Source organism: Oncorhynchus tshawytscha, linkage group LG03 (genome assembly GCF_018296145.1).
Source record: "Oncorhynchus tshawytscha isolate Ot180627B linkage group LG03, Otsh_v2.0, whole genome shotgun sequence".
Lineage (NCBI taxonomy): Eukaryota > Metazoa > Chordata > Actinopteri > Salmoniformes > Salmonidae > Oncorhynchus > Oncorhynchus tshawytscha.
The window spans coordinates 31,058,749-31,076,988 of NC_056431.1; the positions used below are offsets into that span (position 1 = coordinate 31,058,749).

Consider the following 18,240-nt stretch of genomic DNA (forward strand, 5'->3'; position numbering starts at 1 on the left):
CAGCAGGTCAGGCAGAGACAGCAAGGGCAGTTCGTCGCTCCAGTGCCTCGCACCCCTGGCCCAGACTACACTCAGCCATAGGACCTACTAAAGACATGAGTCTTAAGTAAATACTCAAAGGTCGAGACTGAGTCTGCGTCTCTCACATGGATAGGCAGACCATTTTATAAAAATTGAGCTCTATAGGAGAAAGCCCTGCCTCCAGAGTGTTGCAGTAGTCTAATTTAGAAGTGACAAAAGCATGGATTAGCTTATCTGCATAATTTTTTAACAAAAAGTTTCAGATTTTTGCAATGTTACGAAGATGGGAAAAATATCTCCTTGAAATATTCTTGATATGTTCGTCAAAAAAGAGATGAAGGTCCAGAGTAACGCCGAGGTACTTCACAGTTTTATTTGAGACGACTGTACAACATCAAGATGAATTGTCTGATCCAACAGCAGATCTCTTTGTTTCCTGGGACCTAGAACTAGCATCTCTGTTTTGTCAGAGTTTAAAAGTAGAACATTTGCCGCCATCCACTTCCTTATGTCTGAAACACAGGCTTCCAGGGAGGGCAATTTTGGGGCTTCACCATGTTTCATCGAAATGTACAGCTGTGAGTCGTCTACATAGCAGTGAAAGTAAACATTATGTTTCTGAATGACATCACCAAGAGGTAGAATATATAGTGAAAACAATAGTGGTCCTAAAACAGAACCTTGAGGAACACTGAAACGTACAGTTGATTTGCCAGAGGACAAACCATCCACAAAGACAAACTGATATATTTCAGACAGATAAGATCTAAACCAGGCAAGAACTTGTAGACCAATTAGGGTTTGCCAATCTCTCCTAAAGAATGTGGTGATCAATGTTGTCAAAAGCCACACTAAGATCTAGGAGCACAAGGACAGATGCAGAGCCTTTGTCTGACGCCATTAAAAGGTCATTAACCACCTACAAGAGTGCAGTCTCAGTGCTATGATGGGGTCTAAAACCAGACTGAAGCATTTCGTATACATTATTTGTTGTCAGGAGGGCAGTGAGTTGCTGTGCAATAGGTTTTTCTAAATTATTTGAGAAAAATGGTAGATTCGATATAGGCCGATAGTTTTTTTTATTTTCTGGGTCAAGGTTTGGCTTTTTCATGAGTGGCTTTATAACTGCCACTTTTAGTGAGTTTGGTACACATCTGGAGGATAGGGAGACATTTATTATGTTCAACATAGGAGGGCCAAGCAATGGAAGTAGCTCTTTCAGTAGTTCAGTTGGAATAGGTTTCCAGTAAGCAGCTTGAAGGTTTAGAGGCCATGACTATTTTCATGAATGTGTCAAGAGATATCGGATTAAAAACTTCAGTATCTCCATTGATCCTAGGTACTGGGAGTTCTGTGCAGACTTGGGAGAACTGAGCTTTGGAGAAATATGCAGATTGAAAGAGGAGTCCGTAATTTGCTTTCTTATATGATGATCTTTTCGTTGAAGTTCACTTCACTGCTGAAGTGAAAGGCATCCTCTCTTGGGGAATGCTGCTTTTTAGTTAGCTTTGCGACAGTATCAAAAATACACTTTGGATTGTTCTTATTCTCCTAAATTAAGTTGGAAAAATAAGATGATCGAGCAGCAGTGAGGGCTCTTCTGTACTGTCGTTCCAAGCTAGTCGGAAGACTTCCAGTTTGGTGGAGCGCTATTTCTGTTCCAATTTTCTGGAAGCTTGCTTCAAGGCTCGGGTATACCATGGAGTTAATTTCTTATGACAAATGTTTTTCATTGGGTGCGACTTCATCTAGGGTATTACGCAAGGTTAGCTTTAGATCCTCAGTTAGGTGGTTAATTGATTTGTGCACTCCTATGTCCTTGGGAAAGGTGGAGGGAGTCTGGAAAGGCATCTAGGAATCTTTGGCTTGTCCGAGAATTTATAGTAGGGCTTTTGATGATCCTTGGTTGGGGTCTGAGCAGATTATTTGTTGCGATTGCAAACGTAATAAGAGGGTGGGCCGATAGTCCAGGATTATGAGGAAAAACATTTAGATACACAATATTTATGTCACGGGACAAAACTAGATCCAGAGTATGACTGTGGCAATGAGTAGGTCCGGAGACAAATTTGACAAAACCCACTGAGTCAATGATGGCTCCGAAAGCCTTTTGGAGTGGGTCTGTAGACTTTTCCATGTGAATATTAAAATCAGCAAAAAATATATATATATATTTTATTTGCTCAAACTAAGATGTTGGTAAATGTGTTAAATACAGAGTTTGATTAAATAGTTCTTAAAAGTGTGGCAGGTAACACCACAGAGGACTCCCAACCCCTGGTTCAGTTAAAATCTGAGGAATGTGGCTGGAAAATGATACCACTCTCAAATTCATAGATAGAGCTATAGATGCAAGGACTGACCATCCATGATATCAAAATTATGGTTTTAACCATGTTTTGAAGCTATATAGGGTTTGTTTAAAAATGTTTTGTTTCCATACATTGGAGTGAACAAGCTTAGTTGAACTAATGATGCATTTGTAAGTTATATTCTTCAAGAATCAGTGGGTAGATAACATTATTTATAAGTCCAAAAATGGATGTAGTAAATGCTGATTGCCCCTTTAAGTTACATCGCATCTGGGAAACTAGGCCCTGATCCTTTGGTCTCTCCTGGACTGTGTGACATTCAGTGTTCTCCAGACAGTCCCGGGAAATGTGCTTCACACTTCGAAAGCCTCATTGCCAATTTCGCTTTCGAAGTGTGAAGCACATTTCCCCGGGACTGTCTGGAGAACACTGAATGTCACACAGTCCAGGAGAGACCAAAGGATCAGGGCCTAGGCTATGGTTTACAATGTTTATTTGTCCAATTATGTAGGCTACTATGCCATTGCAGGAGCACATAGTGGCTCGCTATATAAGATTAATAATAAATAGCGTATGCCTACAAGTGGATATCGAACAACTTAAAGCGGACTTTCCTCTGCATGTCTCTGCGCTGCTCTTTCGCTGACAACCAGCAGCTGTTTTCTAGAATTCCGCTCTTCCCGAATTTCCAGCTATTTTTCTATGGACCCGCATCTGTGACACACATAGGGCTATATATTAGGCCTAAATTATCAAAGGCTTCAGATAAATGACTTCCCAACGATTTCTCAAGTTATGGTATTTTTGCAGTATTGTGGGGGAAATGTTTCATAGACATACAGGCTACTTTGGCCTACGATTGATTAAGCTACGAAGTATACTTAACACAAATATAAACACAACATGTGAAGTGTTGGTTTCATGAGCTAAAATAAAATATACAAGAAATGTTCCATATGCACAAAAAGCTTATTTCTCTAAAATGTTGGGCACAAATTTGTTTACATCCCTGTTAGTGAGCATTTATCCTTTGGCAATATTATCCACCCACCGGACAGGTGTGACATATCAAGAAGCTGATTAAACAGCACGATCATTACACAGGTGCACCTTGTGCTGGGGACAATGAAAGGCTACTCTCAGTTGTCACACAACACAATGCCACAGATGTCTCAAGTTTTGAGGGAGCGTGTAATTGGCATGTTGACTGCAGGACTGTCCACCAGAGCTGTTGTTAGAAAATGTAATGTTAATTTCACTACCATAAGCCTCCAACGTTGTTTTAGAGAATTTGGCAGTACCGACAAACGACCTCACAACCACAGACCAAGTGTAACCATGCCAGCCCACACCCGGCTTCAACTGAGGAGTATTTCTGTCTGTAATAAAGCCCTTTTGTGGGGAAAAACTGATTCTGATTGGCTGGGCCTGGGCTGGCTGGGCCTGGGCTGGCTGGGCCTGGGTGGGAGGCCCACCCATGGCTGCACCCCTGACCAGTCATGTGAAATCCATAGATTAGAGCCAAATCAATTTATTTAAATTGACTGAATTCCTTATATGAACTGTAACTCAGTAAAATCTTTGAAATTGTTGCGTTTATATTTTTGTTCAGTATAATAGGCCTACGGTAGTGTCACGCCCTGACCTATCTTTGTTTTCTTTATTATTTTGGTTAGGTCAGGGTGTGACAAGGGTGGTTGGTTTAGTTTTTGTAATGTCTAGGTGTTTTTGTCTTGTCTAGGTGTTTTTGTCTTGTCTAGAGTTTTTGTATATCTATGGGGTTTTAGTATGTCTAGTTATATGTAGAGGTCTTTGGTGGCCTGAATTGGTTCCCAATCAGAGACAGCTGTTTATCGTTGTCTCTGAGTGGGGGATCCTATTTAGGTTGTCATTTTCCATTTTGGTTGTGTGGGTTATTGTCTATGTGTAGTTGCATGTCAGCACTAGTTGTTGATAGTGTCACTGTTGTTTAAGTGTTCTTCGTTAAGTAAAAGAAGAATGTATTTCAATCACGCTGCGCCTCGTTATGACGAACGTGACCTGTAGCCTATAATTGAGGATGGGGTTTATACAGTATTCCATGGTGTCCATCTCTGTAGCCTACCAGTAGTGTCGGTCACACTGTAGGCCTAATTGCTTCCATAGGCCTATTGACACTGTGCATCAGTCCAGCTGGACTCAAAGGCTACTTATTAATTATCGGCCCATTTCAAGGGTTCCTTGTGTAGCTGAGTTTCTAGAGTCATTGTTAAATGTACAACTTTGCTTTAAAAAAAAATCTATGTATCTATGTATATATTCTGAATGTAAACCAATCAGGGTTTAGGCCTGGGCATAGCACTATTACAGCAACCACTTTAGTTATTAATGATCTTGTCCAATGCTGTAGACACTAAAATTAAATGTGCTGCTTTGTTTGAGGATCTGTCAAAAGCTTTTGATACTGTTGATCATGCTATTTTATTGAATATTGTCCTCGATAGGCCTGAGCTCTGACAGCTGTTCATGGTAGTAGTAAATTGTTCTTCTTCTTCATTGGCTGATTGTTCCCAAATCATAGGAAAGGGAAAGGGGATACCTAGTCAGTTGCACAACTGAATGCATTCAACCGAAATGTCTCTTCCGCATTTAACCCAACCCCTCTGAATCAGAGAGGTGTGAGGGGCTGCCTTAAACGATGTCATCGGCACCAGGGGAGCAGTTGTTGTTGGGGGTTAACTGACTTGCTCAAGTGCAGAATGGCAGATTTTTCCACCTCTGTGATTCAAACCAGTGACCTTTCGGTTACTGGCGCAGCGCTCTTAACCGCTAGGCTACCTGCCGAAAACCCACCCAATTGACTACATTAAAATGGTGAAAGCCCTTTAATGGCAATGTATATCCATGATGAGTCCTTTATCCATCTCTATGACATCTTTGCTGAAATGCCACGGGTCCACGTGTCCTTATGTGCCACGTGTCCTTATATCAGTGCATTCGTGCAACCTGACCATTTGCGAAACTTCTATTTGATCAAATTAGCAATAAAACATTTTGTTGATCAAATTCGACACTCTCTCATTAGCTATCCATTAGCCATCCATCCAATTGGAGGCAGATTTTCATGCAATCTAAAATCTGCATAAAGAATAGATGGGCATTTTCCCTCCAGTGGTGTGTCCCAACGGACTTGGTGTGAATAAAAATGACATAGTGCACACAAAAAAATGTTTGCTTCAGTTATCATGTACCGAATAAAAATCTAAAGTTCATTGTGTTTCCATTGCATTTTCCACTCTACAGATCACAAAAAAAAAAAAAAGCAAAGGTGCCTACTCTGGTCTTGGCGTGTGAGCTCTAGCCAATAACAGACAGACACAGTGTGAGTAGGCTGTGGGGGTAGGCTAGTCAACATGATGAGATTAATATAGATAAAAGCGATTCATATTTGTATTTGTCAAACAGCAGTTAAGCATCGAGCATCATGTCAACAGAATAAGACCCTCTATAATTATTGGGAAGGAGTATCAAGCTCATTACCTTGCACTTTCACCACCATGTGAAGTTCATGATTTACTAAAACAGAAAAGAAAAACGAACCAACGGAAACGAGTCTTGAGGGTCCCTGCCTTTTGGCCATCTGTAGCCGAGAAAATTGCTTGCTTTCCCGACAAGTCGTAGTGTGAGGACCACACGTCTTTGCGTGACTCCAAGTTTACTTTGATATAATTGTTATTATATCAATATTTGTGCATAAAAGTTTTTCCACTGACAATTCATGCCTTTGCAGATTTTACTGACGCAAAAATATCCCACCATGTTGAATGAAAAAATTCTCTGTTGACATTTTATATAAAATCACATTGTGATTTTTTGAAAATATGGCATGACTTTACTCACATGAAAACTGTGGATCTAAACTTGGTTACTGACTTCCATAGAAAAATTCCTCACTTTGTAGGCTTATTTTTGTGGACAGATTTGGGTATTTAAACCTCTCGCTTCGCCTCTTGGATTCTACTAGATTAAAAGCTTCTACTCTTAGGAAAATGGGTTCTTTGGGGTTCTACAGTTGTGGCCAAAAGTTTTGAGAATGACACAAATATTAATTTTCACAAAGTCTGCTGCCTCAGTGTCTTTAGATATTTTTGTCAGATGTTACTATGGAATACTGAAGTATAATTACAAGCATTTCATAAGTGTCAATAGGTGGCTGTTTAACAGTCTGATGGCCTTGAGATAGAAGCTGTTTTTCAGTCTCTCGGTCCCTGCTTTGATGCACCTGTACAACCTCGCCTTCTGGATGATAGCGGGGTGAACAGGCAGTGGCTCAGGTGGTTGTTGTCCTTGATGATCTTTATGGCCTTCCTGTGACATCAGGTGGTGTAGGTGTCCTGGAGGGCAGGTAGTTTGCCCCCGGTGATGCGTTGTGCAGACCTCACTACCCTCTGGAGAGCCTTACTGTTGTGGGCGGAGCAGTTGCCGTACCAGGCGGTGATACAGCCCGACAGGATGCTCTCGATTGTGCATCTATAGAAGTTTGTGAGTGCTTTTGGTGAAAAACCTAATTTCTTCAGCCTCCTGATGTTGAAGAGGCGCTGCTGCGCCTTCTTCGCGACGCTGTCTGTGTGGGTGGACCAATTCAGTTTGTCCGTGATGTGTACGCCGAGGAACTTAAAACTTACTACCCTCTCCACTACTGTCCCATCGATGTGGATAGGGGGGTGCTCCCTCTGCTGTTTCCTGAAGTCCACAATCATCTCCTTTGTTTTGTTGACATTGAGTGTGAGGTTATTTTCCTGACACCACACTCCGAGGGCCCTCACCTCCTCCCTGTAGGCCGTCTCGTTGTTGTTGGTAATCAAGCCTACCACTGTAGTGTCGTCCGCAAACTTGATGATTGAGTTGGAGGCGTGCATGGCCACGCAGTCGTGGGTGAACAGGGAGTACAGGAGAGCGCTCAGAAGGCACCCTTGTGGGGCCCCAGTGTTGAGGATCAGCGGGGTGGAGATGTTGTTACCTACCCTCACCACCTGGGGTCGGCCCATCAGGAAGTCCAAGTTGCACAGGGCGGGGTCGAGACCCAGGGTCTCGAGCTTGATGACGAGTTTGGAGGGTACTATGGTGTTAAATGCTGAGCTGTAGTCGATGAACAGCATTCTCACATAGGTATTCCTCTTGTCCAGATGGGTTAGGGCAGTGTGGTTGAGATTGCGTCGTGTGTGGACCTATTTGGGCAGTAAGCAAATTGGAGTGGGTCTAGGGTGTCAGGTAGGGTGGAGGTGATGTAGTTTAATGACTTCTCCAAAAGCTAATTGGAGTCAGGAGTCAGCTAACCTGGAGTCCAATCAATGAGACGAGAGTGGAGATGTTGGTTAGAGCTGCCTTGCCCTATAAAAAACACTCACAAAATTTGAGTTTGCTATTCACAAGAAGCATTGCCTGATGTGAACCATGCCTCAAACAAAAGAAATCTCAGAAGTATACTTGCATAAATATAGAAAGGGTTACAAAAGTACATCTGAAAGCCTTGATGTTCATCAGTCCACAGTAAGACAAATTGTCCATAAATGGAGAAAGTTCAGCTCTGTTGCTACTCTCCTTAGGAGTGGCCTTCCTGCAAAGATGACTGCAAGAGCACAGCGCAGAATGCTCAATGAGGTTAAGAAGAATCCTAGAGTGTCAGCTCCAGAAATCTCTGGAACATGCTAACATCTCTGTTGACGAGTCTACGATACGCAAAACACTAAACAGGAATGGTGTTCATGGTGGGGCACCACGGAAGAAGCCACTCCTGTGCAAAAAAACATTGCCGCACGTCTGAAGTTTGCAAAAGTGCAACTGGATGTTCCACAGCGCTACTGGCAAATTATTCTGTGGACAGTGAAACTTTCCTGCCCTAGCTTCCTTTCCTCCTTTCCTTGCTTCCTTTCTTTCCCTACATCAATTTCCTCACCTCCATCCCTATCTAACTTTTTCTCCTTTCCTAGCTTTCTTTCCTTTCCTAGCTTCCTTTCCTTCCCAACCTAAATGTTCTCTCCCCCCTCCCTATTCTCATCTCCTTTCCTCTTTTTCTAGCTCCCTTTTCCTAGCTTCCTTTCCTTTCCTCATTTTCTTTCTTAAATTCCTTTTTCTCCGTTCCTCGCTCCTTTCCCTAACTCCCTTTATTTTCCTCCTTTCTTTCCTGCCCTAGCTTCCTTTCCTCCTTTCCTTGCTTCCTTTCTTTCCCTACATCCCTTTCCTCACCTCCATCCCTATCTAACTTTCCTAGCTTCCTTTCCTTCTTCCATTTCTTTCCTAATTTTCATTCCCAGATTCCTTTTCTCGCTCCCTTTCCTTGTCTCCTTTCCTAACTCTCTGTATTTCTCCTTTCCTAGCTTCCTTTCCTTTCCTAGCTTCCTTTAGAGAAGCACCTGCTTTCAATATACTTTGTATCCCTAATTTACTCAAGTGTTTCCTTTATTTTATGGCAGGTATCAACAACGCACAGTAGAGAGGAAAGGAACTGAAGAAGGAAAGGAAGTTAGGAAAAGAGGAAATGAAAGGACGCTCAGAAAGAAGGAAATTAGTCTAGGAAAGAAAAGGATCTGCAATCTGTAACTTTTGGGGCAAATTGTCCAAATTCACATAGAAATATGAGGTATAGATCTGTCACTGATTCAAAACAAGTCTAAGAAGCGGTAAATCTATTTTATGTGCGCTATTTCTATGCTTCCCGTTAAGTTTAGTATAGAGAATCATTGTACCAGCTAAACCGCTGTGAAATATATTTTCCATAACAAAAAAATATAGTATTTTCAGCTGTTTGAAGCTGATGTACAAAACTCAAAGTAAAATAATCAAAAACTAAATGTAAGTGCTTGGTTTGTCACAAACGTATTAGAACTGTTAGATTTTTAGCAGCCAGGAAATAGCGGTGCGATTTCTGTATAGTACAGCTTTAACGCCTTGATCAGACTGACCGCCAATGCAGCATAATCGATTCTGCAGTCAAACTGTGTGCAAGTTCAACATTTACCTTTTGCTACTATTTCTGTCAAGTCTACCTATACAATTTGATGCATACGTTAAGACTGTTTTCGTTTTTACTAAACAGTGCGTTCTAAATAGTACATACGGTGTGTAGTAATTGGTAAGACAGATTTCTAACACGGCCACTGTCTCTTTAAAAAATTGACGGCGCGTGGTCTGTGTAGAACAGTTGCAGACTGGGATAGCTTACAGTAACACGCACACTGAACCAGTGTGGCTTCATCTCTGTCAGCTACCAAAGTGATCCACGGTACAGGCAAGTATGTCGTTATTTAATATTTTCCCTTGGTGAAAACGGAATATACGAGTTATCTTTGAATATAACCACGAGCTGTTAAGTTATTTCGATTCGTTTAGCGGGATATTTTCATCCATGTACCAATGAATCAGCTAGCAAGCTAACTTTCAGATAACGTTAGCCAACTCCTGTTGGCAATGTTAACTAGCCTAACCTTCCCGTTTTAAAGTGCAGCTAGTTAGCGTTAGCTTTGCGTTGGTAAAATAGCGAACACGTTAGCACACTTTCTGGCAACTCCATTGCCAACTGTTAACTTAGCCAGCTAACGTTAGCTGGCTAACGTTGTCATTGCAACCACAGGCGCTTGAATGCTAACATTAGCTTAGTTCTAGCTAACAAGCTAGCTGACCAATGTGACTAAGTTCTGTATTTACTATAACCATATACACCAGTCTAACAAGTGAACCGACAATTGATGGCAGTATTAGCTATAGCCGTCACGATGTCCCTGGCACGTGTATCAACCACATGGCTAAAGTTAACAGGATGGTTGTTTGCAGCCAGGAACAACTAGCTATATTGTTTGCGCCTGTCGGTCGTAACGTTGCATACCACTCTAGTCCAAGTCTCGCTGCACGTACATCTTGTGTAACAGCTGTCCGCATTTGTTAGGCTAGCCGTTGACTAAATAATAGCCAATTCCTGACATCTGTTCCAAGTCAAATCACACTGCCCTCTTCCATAGGTAACATTTCACTTTGTAGCTGATATCCCACTGCAACAATATTATTGTACCCCAGAATTGGAACTTATCTAGAATGGTGCTTCCTCTAATAACCTTCCTAAAACAATTATTTGCTATATTAAATGCAGTCTTCATTTTCTGTTCCTACAGGCTTGTTTCCCCCTCAAATCTTCTCACACGAGTTGTGTGTTTTGTGCAGGGTCTGTTGTAGCCATGTCTGCAAAGAAGGCTCTTAAGAGACCGAAGGAAAGTAAACCAGAGGAAGTAAAGGATCCTAAGAAAGTTAAAGGTAAGCCACTGACTTGACTCCATTAAGCCAATATGAAGTCTATTGTTAGATGTTCAATCTCATTGTCAAGCCGCCTACTTGAACACACCCCTAGTATGAGTCCTTTGAAATAGAATCATCATTAGCATCTGTGCTTGTTAATTGTGCCATTTTCATAAAGATACTACAGTTTGTATTAAATAATACTGTTGGTGTCAGTTTCCCACAGCAGCCATGGGCAGGAGAAGGGTCTGGTTCTAGTGCTGGGCCAAGGGGACGTAGGACAGCTGGGTCTGGGAGAGGACATCATGGAGAGGAAGAGGCCGGCCCTGGTGACCCTGCCTGAGGGTGTGGTGCAGGTGGCGGCGGGGGGCATGCACACAGTCTGTCTCAGTGACACTGGATATGTGAGTGAAGGCGGCAGATCCAATTTCATAAATCCAGATTAATCATGCTACTGGTCTTTTTAAAAAATCACTGAAGTTTGAGACTTATCTCCCTCGTTAACTTTAAGCATCAGCTGTCAGAGCAGCTTACCGATCGCTGCAGCTGTACAACGCCCATCTGTAAATAACCCATCCAACCAACTACCCGTCTCATCCCATATTTGTTTGTTTTTCTACTCTTTTGCACACCAGTATTTCTACTTGCACATCCTCATCTGCGTATATATCACTCCAGTGTCAATTGCTAAATTGTAATTACTTTGCCACTATTGGCCTATTTATTGCCTTACCTCCTTACTTCATTTGCACACACTATACAGATGTTATTGACTGTACGTTTGTTCCCATGTTTAACTCTGTTTTTGTCGTGCTGCTTTGCTTTATCTTGGCCAGGTCGCAGTTGTAAATGAGAACTTGTTCTCAACTGGTTAAATTTAAGGTGGGAGGAAAAAATGCTCAATTGAGAATATCTATTGGAAATGCTTTTTAGTTCAGGCCCTGTATTCATGAATTGGCTCAGAGCTGTTTATTTCATCAACAATTATGAAAAATACGTGTCTTTTTCCTGACACAAACTAATGACGATAACGAGATGAAATGTCCTGAAAACTATAATTATTAAAAATGATTATTTTAGTTGACAAATGTAAAGAGATGAGAATTCCACGTGATACTAATTGACATAATTTCACATGAAGTTCCTTTTTAGCCATTTGTGTCCTTTCATGAGCATACATGCCTTTTGGAATATAATGTGGTCTTTCAGTTGCACTGGCTGATCTGTCTGGTTTTACCACACACATAGCTACTAGGTCACTCCTCTTTTGAACTGATGTGCAGCCAGGACACTTAAATTGTAACTAACCTCAACTAGAACTAATAGGGTTTACTCTCTCACTTTCATATAGGCTATTTTTGCTTTGATCACATCAGAAGCTCTATTACCATGTTCGCTGTTATTCATCTGTTGACGATCTCGCGTGCGGGAAGTGCGGTTGCTTTTATCTGATTGGAAATACTAGGGCTATTTGCTGAAATATTAGGAGTAAATTATTAGTTTTGGCATTGTTGGAAAGCTCCGGTTCTCCTATTTATATATATTTTAAAAAAGGGTTTGATGGGGAGAAAATCTGAGCTTTATGGACCCAAAGACTTTTACTAGTAGCCTATATGATAAATAATGGCTGACTTTTGTTATCTGCTACGAGCAATGTTGCCAGCTATGTGGGAATTGTAGCCTTGTCCAAATAGGCCTATCTTAATATGAACATTGTTGGAGGTAAATATGAATGTGACCAACTACAAAAGAGGAAATTATTAAAATGCCTGTTGGCTAAATCTAAAATAGCTGCCAAAATTAACACTGGCTCATAGTAAGAGTGCTGATCTAGGATGTCTTATTTTAAAAGGCAAAACTGATCCTAGATCAGCACTCCTACTTGGTAGACACTTTTTGAATATACGCCCTGGACTAAGATTAACCTGGGGCTGAGAAACCGTATCTTAAGGATATATGACTTTGCTTAGTAACAAGATGCTTGTCACTGGTGTAGATCTACACGTTTGGCTGCAATGACGAGGGTGCTCTGGGTCGCGAGACTACAGAGGAGGGCTCCGAGATGGTGCCAGGAAAGGTGACCCTGGACGAGAGGGTGGTTCAGGTGTCTGCTGGGGACAGTCACACAGCTGCACTCACAGACGACGGCGCAGTATACATCTGGGGCTCTTTCAGGGTGAGTAGGGGACAGGGTTTAACTGCTGTCAAACACCCTGGAAACTGTTTATGCACCGTTCTGATACTCAAATAATCTTAAATTGACTTTCCATTGACTTGCATTGCATCTGCCTTTAACTAATCAAATAGAATACAATTTTATTTGTGACATGCTTTGTAAACAGGTGTGGACTAACAGTTAAATGCTTATGGGCTTTTCTCAACAATGCAGAGAAAGGAAATTGAAAAATAGACATTAATACATGTAATAAATACACAATGAGTGATAACTTGGTTATATACACAGGGTTCATATACCGAGTCGATGTGCAGGGGTACGAGGTAGATATGTACATGCACTGTATAACTAGGAATAAAGTAACAGATAATAAACAATAGCAACAGCATATGCCATCTCTATCATATAACAAATTCAGAGAACCTGCAATTCTCACTAATTTCGCACATTGTCCCATTTGCATAAGGATAACAGCGGAGTCATTGGTCTACTAGAGCCTATGAAGAAGGTTACTGTGCCTGTCAAGGTCCCCATGAAAGGGCCTGTGATGAAAATAGCATCAGGTGAGAAATGGGGGCTCTGTCCCTAACTTTAAGGTTTCTCTGCATAAGTTCTGCTTCCCCGGAGGTCTGGACCACGTTCAATAAAAATATAATGATTAGAACTGACGTGATTCCTTCTGCAGGTCCATGCATGTTTGTCCTACATCTGAGCTTTCTACCATATCGTTTCTTGCTCAATGCTGCCCTGGTTATAAGACCATATTCATGACCTCTGACCCTCAGGTAATGACCACTTGGTGATGCTGACCGCAAGCGGTGACCTCTACACATCAGGCTGCGGAGAGCAGGGGCAGCTGGGAAGGGTGCCAGAGCTCTTTGCCAACCGAGGGGGCAGGAAAGGGCTGTGTATGTACCAACTGAAACCATTTACCTCTGACACAGTATTTATTCAGCTGCAGTTTGGGTGTGAGCACTCAAATGATGAATGGATATCTACCATTCTGTTTTGACTGCTATGGGTGACAGTCAGGACATGTGTTTCTGTATGATTACAGTGCGGTTGCTGATCCCTCAGATTGTGAAGGTCCAGTCTAGGGGCAAAGTTCACTTCACAGATGCCTTCTGTGGTGCTTATATGACCATTGCTGTGTCAAAAGAAGGCCACGTCTATGGATTTGGACTGTCAAACTACCATCAGCTTGGTGAGCATAAGATAAAATATATTCGACAACCTTCAGAAATACTGTAACAGAACTTGGTTTGTCCTCCAATTTGAGCTTAATTCATCAACTATAGCTAGGTTTCCATTCAATTGGCAACAGATTTTCATTGTTTAAAATCTGCATTAAGAAATATGCACATTTTTACTTTGGTGGTTATGTAAATATATGTGTGCGCATAAAGGCATTTCCATCAGCATTTAAAAAAAAGTGACATGTACTTTATTTGCATAGAAATGTTGGCTGGAAACCTGGTTAGTTATGCACACTGAGTCTCTGATCTGCTCTAGAATTGCAGTTGGGTGTGTTGGTGAGTCACACAGTACCAATTAACCATAGACCTCCTGTACTAATGTTTCCAGGGACCAAACTCATCAACACATGTTTCGTTCCAATAAAACTTACCACCTTCAAAAACTCCACCATTAACTGGATTGGCTTCTCAGGGGGACAGCACCACACAGTCTGCCTCGACTCTGCCGGTAAGCGCTTCGGGGCCCATCTTTTATTTTAAACTCTCTTGATCAGATCAACTATGTTGGAACTTGGACTGTTCAAGAATCTTGTCAACTGCATAGTGCAGCACAAATTGGGAAGATAGTGATGGCTCCTTCTCTGTCCTATAGGGAAGGTGTACAGCCTGGGCCGGGCGGAGTATGGGCGTCTGGGTCTGGGCCAGGGGGCAGAGGAGAAGAGCGAGCCCACGCCTGTGGAAGGACTGGATGAAGCCCAGGTGGTGGCATGTGGGGCATCGGTCAGCTACGCTGTCACCAAACAAGGTGAGGTCATAGCTAGTGTATTTTTGGTTTATAAAAAATAATCACCTGCTGCTGTTGTGCATGTCTACATTGTGTGTAATTGTGATAGGAATGACTCCAAGGCCGTTGTCTGTATATGGTCCACTGATGTGTGTTTATTGCAGGGTCTGTGTATGCCTGGGGTATGGGCACTAACCTCCAGCTTGGCACGGGTGAGGAGGATGATGAATGGAGCCCTGTAGAGATGACAGGCAAGCAGCTGGAGAACCGCATAGTACTGATGGTCGCCAGCGGTGGGCAGCACACAGTCCTGCTGGTCAAAGACAAGCAGGAGAGTTGATGTATCCTCAGGCAGGGGAAGGTTGATCTTGTTGGTCTGCACCAGAGGGATCTGTGTTAAATACCTACATGTGGGTGAGGGGTTTGTGGATGAATGTGCCTTCCTGTGCTGAGCCAGGTAAGCCGTGGAGGGAGTGTGGTGATGGGGCAGTGGTGAGACTGACTAGTCTCTGTTAAAGAGGGCTCTGATCTCTCCCACTCAGTGCAAAAATCCCCTAATGTATTTGGATGTGGTTTAGTAGATCATGATCATTAAGAAAGAGAAACACTTTTTTAAAATATCTAGTTTGTTTAGTTATTTTTGTATGACAATCTTTAGGATGCCAGTGTGTGTGGGGAAAATAGTGGACGAGCCTTTTAATGAAATCCCAAGTCACAGCCTTTTAAGATTCCCATTTTTGTTCCAAGCAATAACCTCCCCCCCCCCCATGGCATCAGTAAGATGAGTACTTGTATTTCTTGTCAGCAAGGTCCTTTTGCTTGAACCATGTAGTTGAGACAGCTGTTCACTGTACCCCCTTGCACAATTATTTGCTGGTCCAACTTGGAAATAAAGTACAATTTTACTGTTTGGATATTATTTTTTTCACACTGCAATGGCAAACTTTGTCCAGGGGTTGTCGCTGGTAATACATTGAGGGCCTAATAAGATGGCCATAGTGATAACTTGAGTAAGACAGCCACACATTTATCAGTCCGTCAACATATTTCTAAAAGGCAGACAGTGTAAATTAAAATCACTTGAAGTTGCAAATGATTGTTCTGTGGCATAGCTCAACCACAGGCTGCCTTTTGTGCTCTTGAGAAGGGAAATGTGTCCTTGGATTTTTGCAATTGCTTTCATCTGACTAATGATTCATGAAGTATGTGGGATTGTTTTAAAAAGCCCCAGTAGATCCCATTTTTCTCAAAGCTTTGAAATTCCAAAGAACCTCTTATAAATGCAACGATATTAGTTGGCTCCCGAGTGACGCAGCGGTCTAAGGCACATCTAGGCCTGCCCTGGCATGATGTTTTGATAACCGTGTAAATCTCTAGGACAAGGTGACTTATCCATATTTGGCTGTATTTACCCCCACAAAATGAAATGCTAATTAGCTTCTAATTAGCTTCTGATTTATTCATCCTACTTCACTGGCAAGCTGTATCAGGCAGCTTTACATGCGATGGGAAAACGAATAGCTATATTTGCTAAGCTATCCATCTGATAAAGTTGATTAAAAAAAATGCCATTAGCTAGCTAGATTAAAACTGCTGGGAGAAAGTTAGCTAATGTTTCTAGAAAATAACTACATATTTGCTAGCTATAATACCTACACTGAACAAAAATGAACACAACATGCTGAATTTAAGATTCTACTGAGTTACGGATAAGGAAATCAGTCCATTGAAATACATTCATTAGGCCCTAATCTATGAATTTCACATGACTGGGAATACAGATATAAAAATGTAGAGGTGTGGATCAGTAAACCAGTCAGTATCTGGTGTGAGCACCAATTTATAATTGTTTTTATTATTGAAAACGTTGCCCCATTCTTCTCTAGCTAATTAAAAGTTTCTCTATATCTTCTCACACTTCTAATGTCATTACAGTAGCCTATGCTTCAGAGGGGGGAGGGATAGGTGGCCTAAACACACACACCCATTGGCAAAGATTTTCAGCTTGCAGGCAGATGCTGGTATGTTTCTGAGGGCTTTGCATAGATGCTTTGTTTCATTTTTTTGTGGTTCTAGAAAAAAATACTCCTGGTCCTCCTTGTTGGCTAGCAGGAGCGACACCAGTAGACAGTGTCCTTTGCTTGTGCTAGTGGGAGGCAGGGGTAAACGGTCCTTCACCCACTGCCTGCTGGGCACTGTTTTCCTGCAGTTCTGTTAACAACGGGGTGAGGGCAGGTGTTCGGCAAGCAGGAGCAAAGGACACTGTGTGTGTATGTGTGTGTGTATGTATGTATGTATGTATATATATATATATATATATATATGAGAGAGAGAGAGTTGAAGTCAGAAGTTTACATGCACTTAGGGTCATTAAAACTTTTTTCAACCACTCCACAAATGTCTTGTAACAAACTATAGTTTTGGCAAGTCTGTTAAGACATCTACTTTGTGCATGACAAGTCATTTTTCCAAAAATTGTTTACAGGCAGGTTATTTCACTTATAATTCACTGTATAACAATTCCAGTGGGTCAGAAGTTTACATACACTAAGTTGACTGTGCCTTTAATCAGCTTGGAAAATTTCAGAAAATGTCATGGCTTTAGGAGCTTCTGATAGGCTAATTGACATCATTTGAGTCAAGTGGAAGTGTACTTAAAGGCCTACCTTCAAACTCAGTGCCACTTTGCTTGACATCATGGGAAAATCAAAAGAAATCAGCCAAGACCCCAGAAAAAAAAATTGTAGACCTCCACAAGTCTGGTTCATCCTTGGGATCAATTTCCAAACGCCTGAACGTACCACATTCATCTGTACAAACAATAGTACGCAAGTATAAACACCATGGGACCATGCAGCCGTCATACCACTCAGGAAGGAGATGCGTTCTGTCTCCTAGAGATGAACGTACTTTGGTGGGAAAAGTGCAAATCAATCCCAGAACAGCAGCAAAGGATCTTGTGAAGATGCTGGAGGAAACAGGTACAAAAGTATAACGTAAAACAGTAAAACGTCCTATATCGACAGCAATGAAGTAGCCACTGCTCCCAAACTGCCATAAAAAGCCAGACTACGGTTTGTAACTGCACACGGGGACAAAGATCGTACTTTTTGGAGAAATGTCCTCTGGTCTGATGAAACAAAAATAGGACTGTTTGGTGTAAAAAGGGGGATTTTTGCAAGCCGAAGAATACCGTCCCAACCGTGATGCACGGGGGTGGCAGCATCATGTTGTGGGGGTGCTTTGCTGCAGGAGGGAAAGGTGCACTTCACAAAATAGATGGCATCATGAGGCGGGGAAATTATGTGGTTATATTGAAGCACAATCTTTAGACATTAGTCCAGGGGTGAAAATCTGATATGAACTTTGGAGGGGACAGTTACATAACATTTTCTCAAGAGCAATTCCTGAGGGGGACTCCAAAAGTAGTGCTGTAACACATAGCCTACATTGTAATATGTTAAATGTACATTGAGGAACCATAAT

General features: G+C 41.8%; 1 protein-coding gene across 4 annotated transcripts; it reads left to right on the plus strand.

Moving 5' to 3' along the window:
- The first annotated feature begins 9,462 nt into the window (after positions 1-9,462).
- On the plus strand, positions 9,463-15,664 carry rcc1 (regulator of chromosome condensation 1). 4 transcript variants are annotated; one of them, XM_024402524.2, is made up of 10 exons: positions 9,463-9,604; positions 10,527-10,616; positions 10,815-11,002; positions 12,595-12,774; positions 13,241-13,337; positions 13,560-13,682; positions 13,832-13,978; positions 14,359-14,478; positions 14,623-14,775; positions 14,919-15,664. In XM_024402524.2, the coding sequence occupies exons 2-10, from the start codon at positions 10,541-10,543 to the stop codon at positions 15,092-15,094; spliced, it is 1,260 nt and encodes a 419-aa protein (XP_024258292.1). In that variant the 5' UTR covers positions 9,463-9,604; positions 10,527-10,540; the 3' UTR covers positions 15,095-15,664. The 4 variants fall into 4 exon arrangements, with proteins under 4 accessions (XP_024258292.1, XP_024258282.1, XP_024258273.1 ...); XM_024402514.2 differs by having other exon boundaries at positions 9,463-9,600; XM_024402505.2 differs by having other exon boundaries at positions 9,464-9,604; positions 10,478-10,616.
- Positions 15,665-18,240: the final 2,576 nt, after the last annotated feature.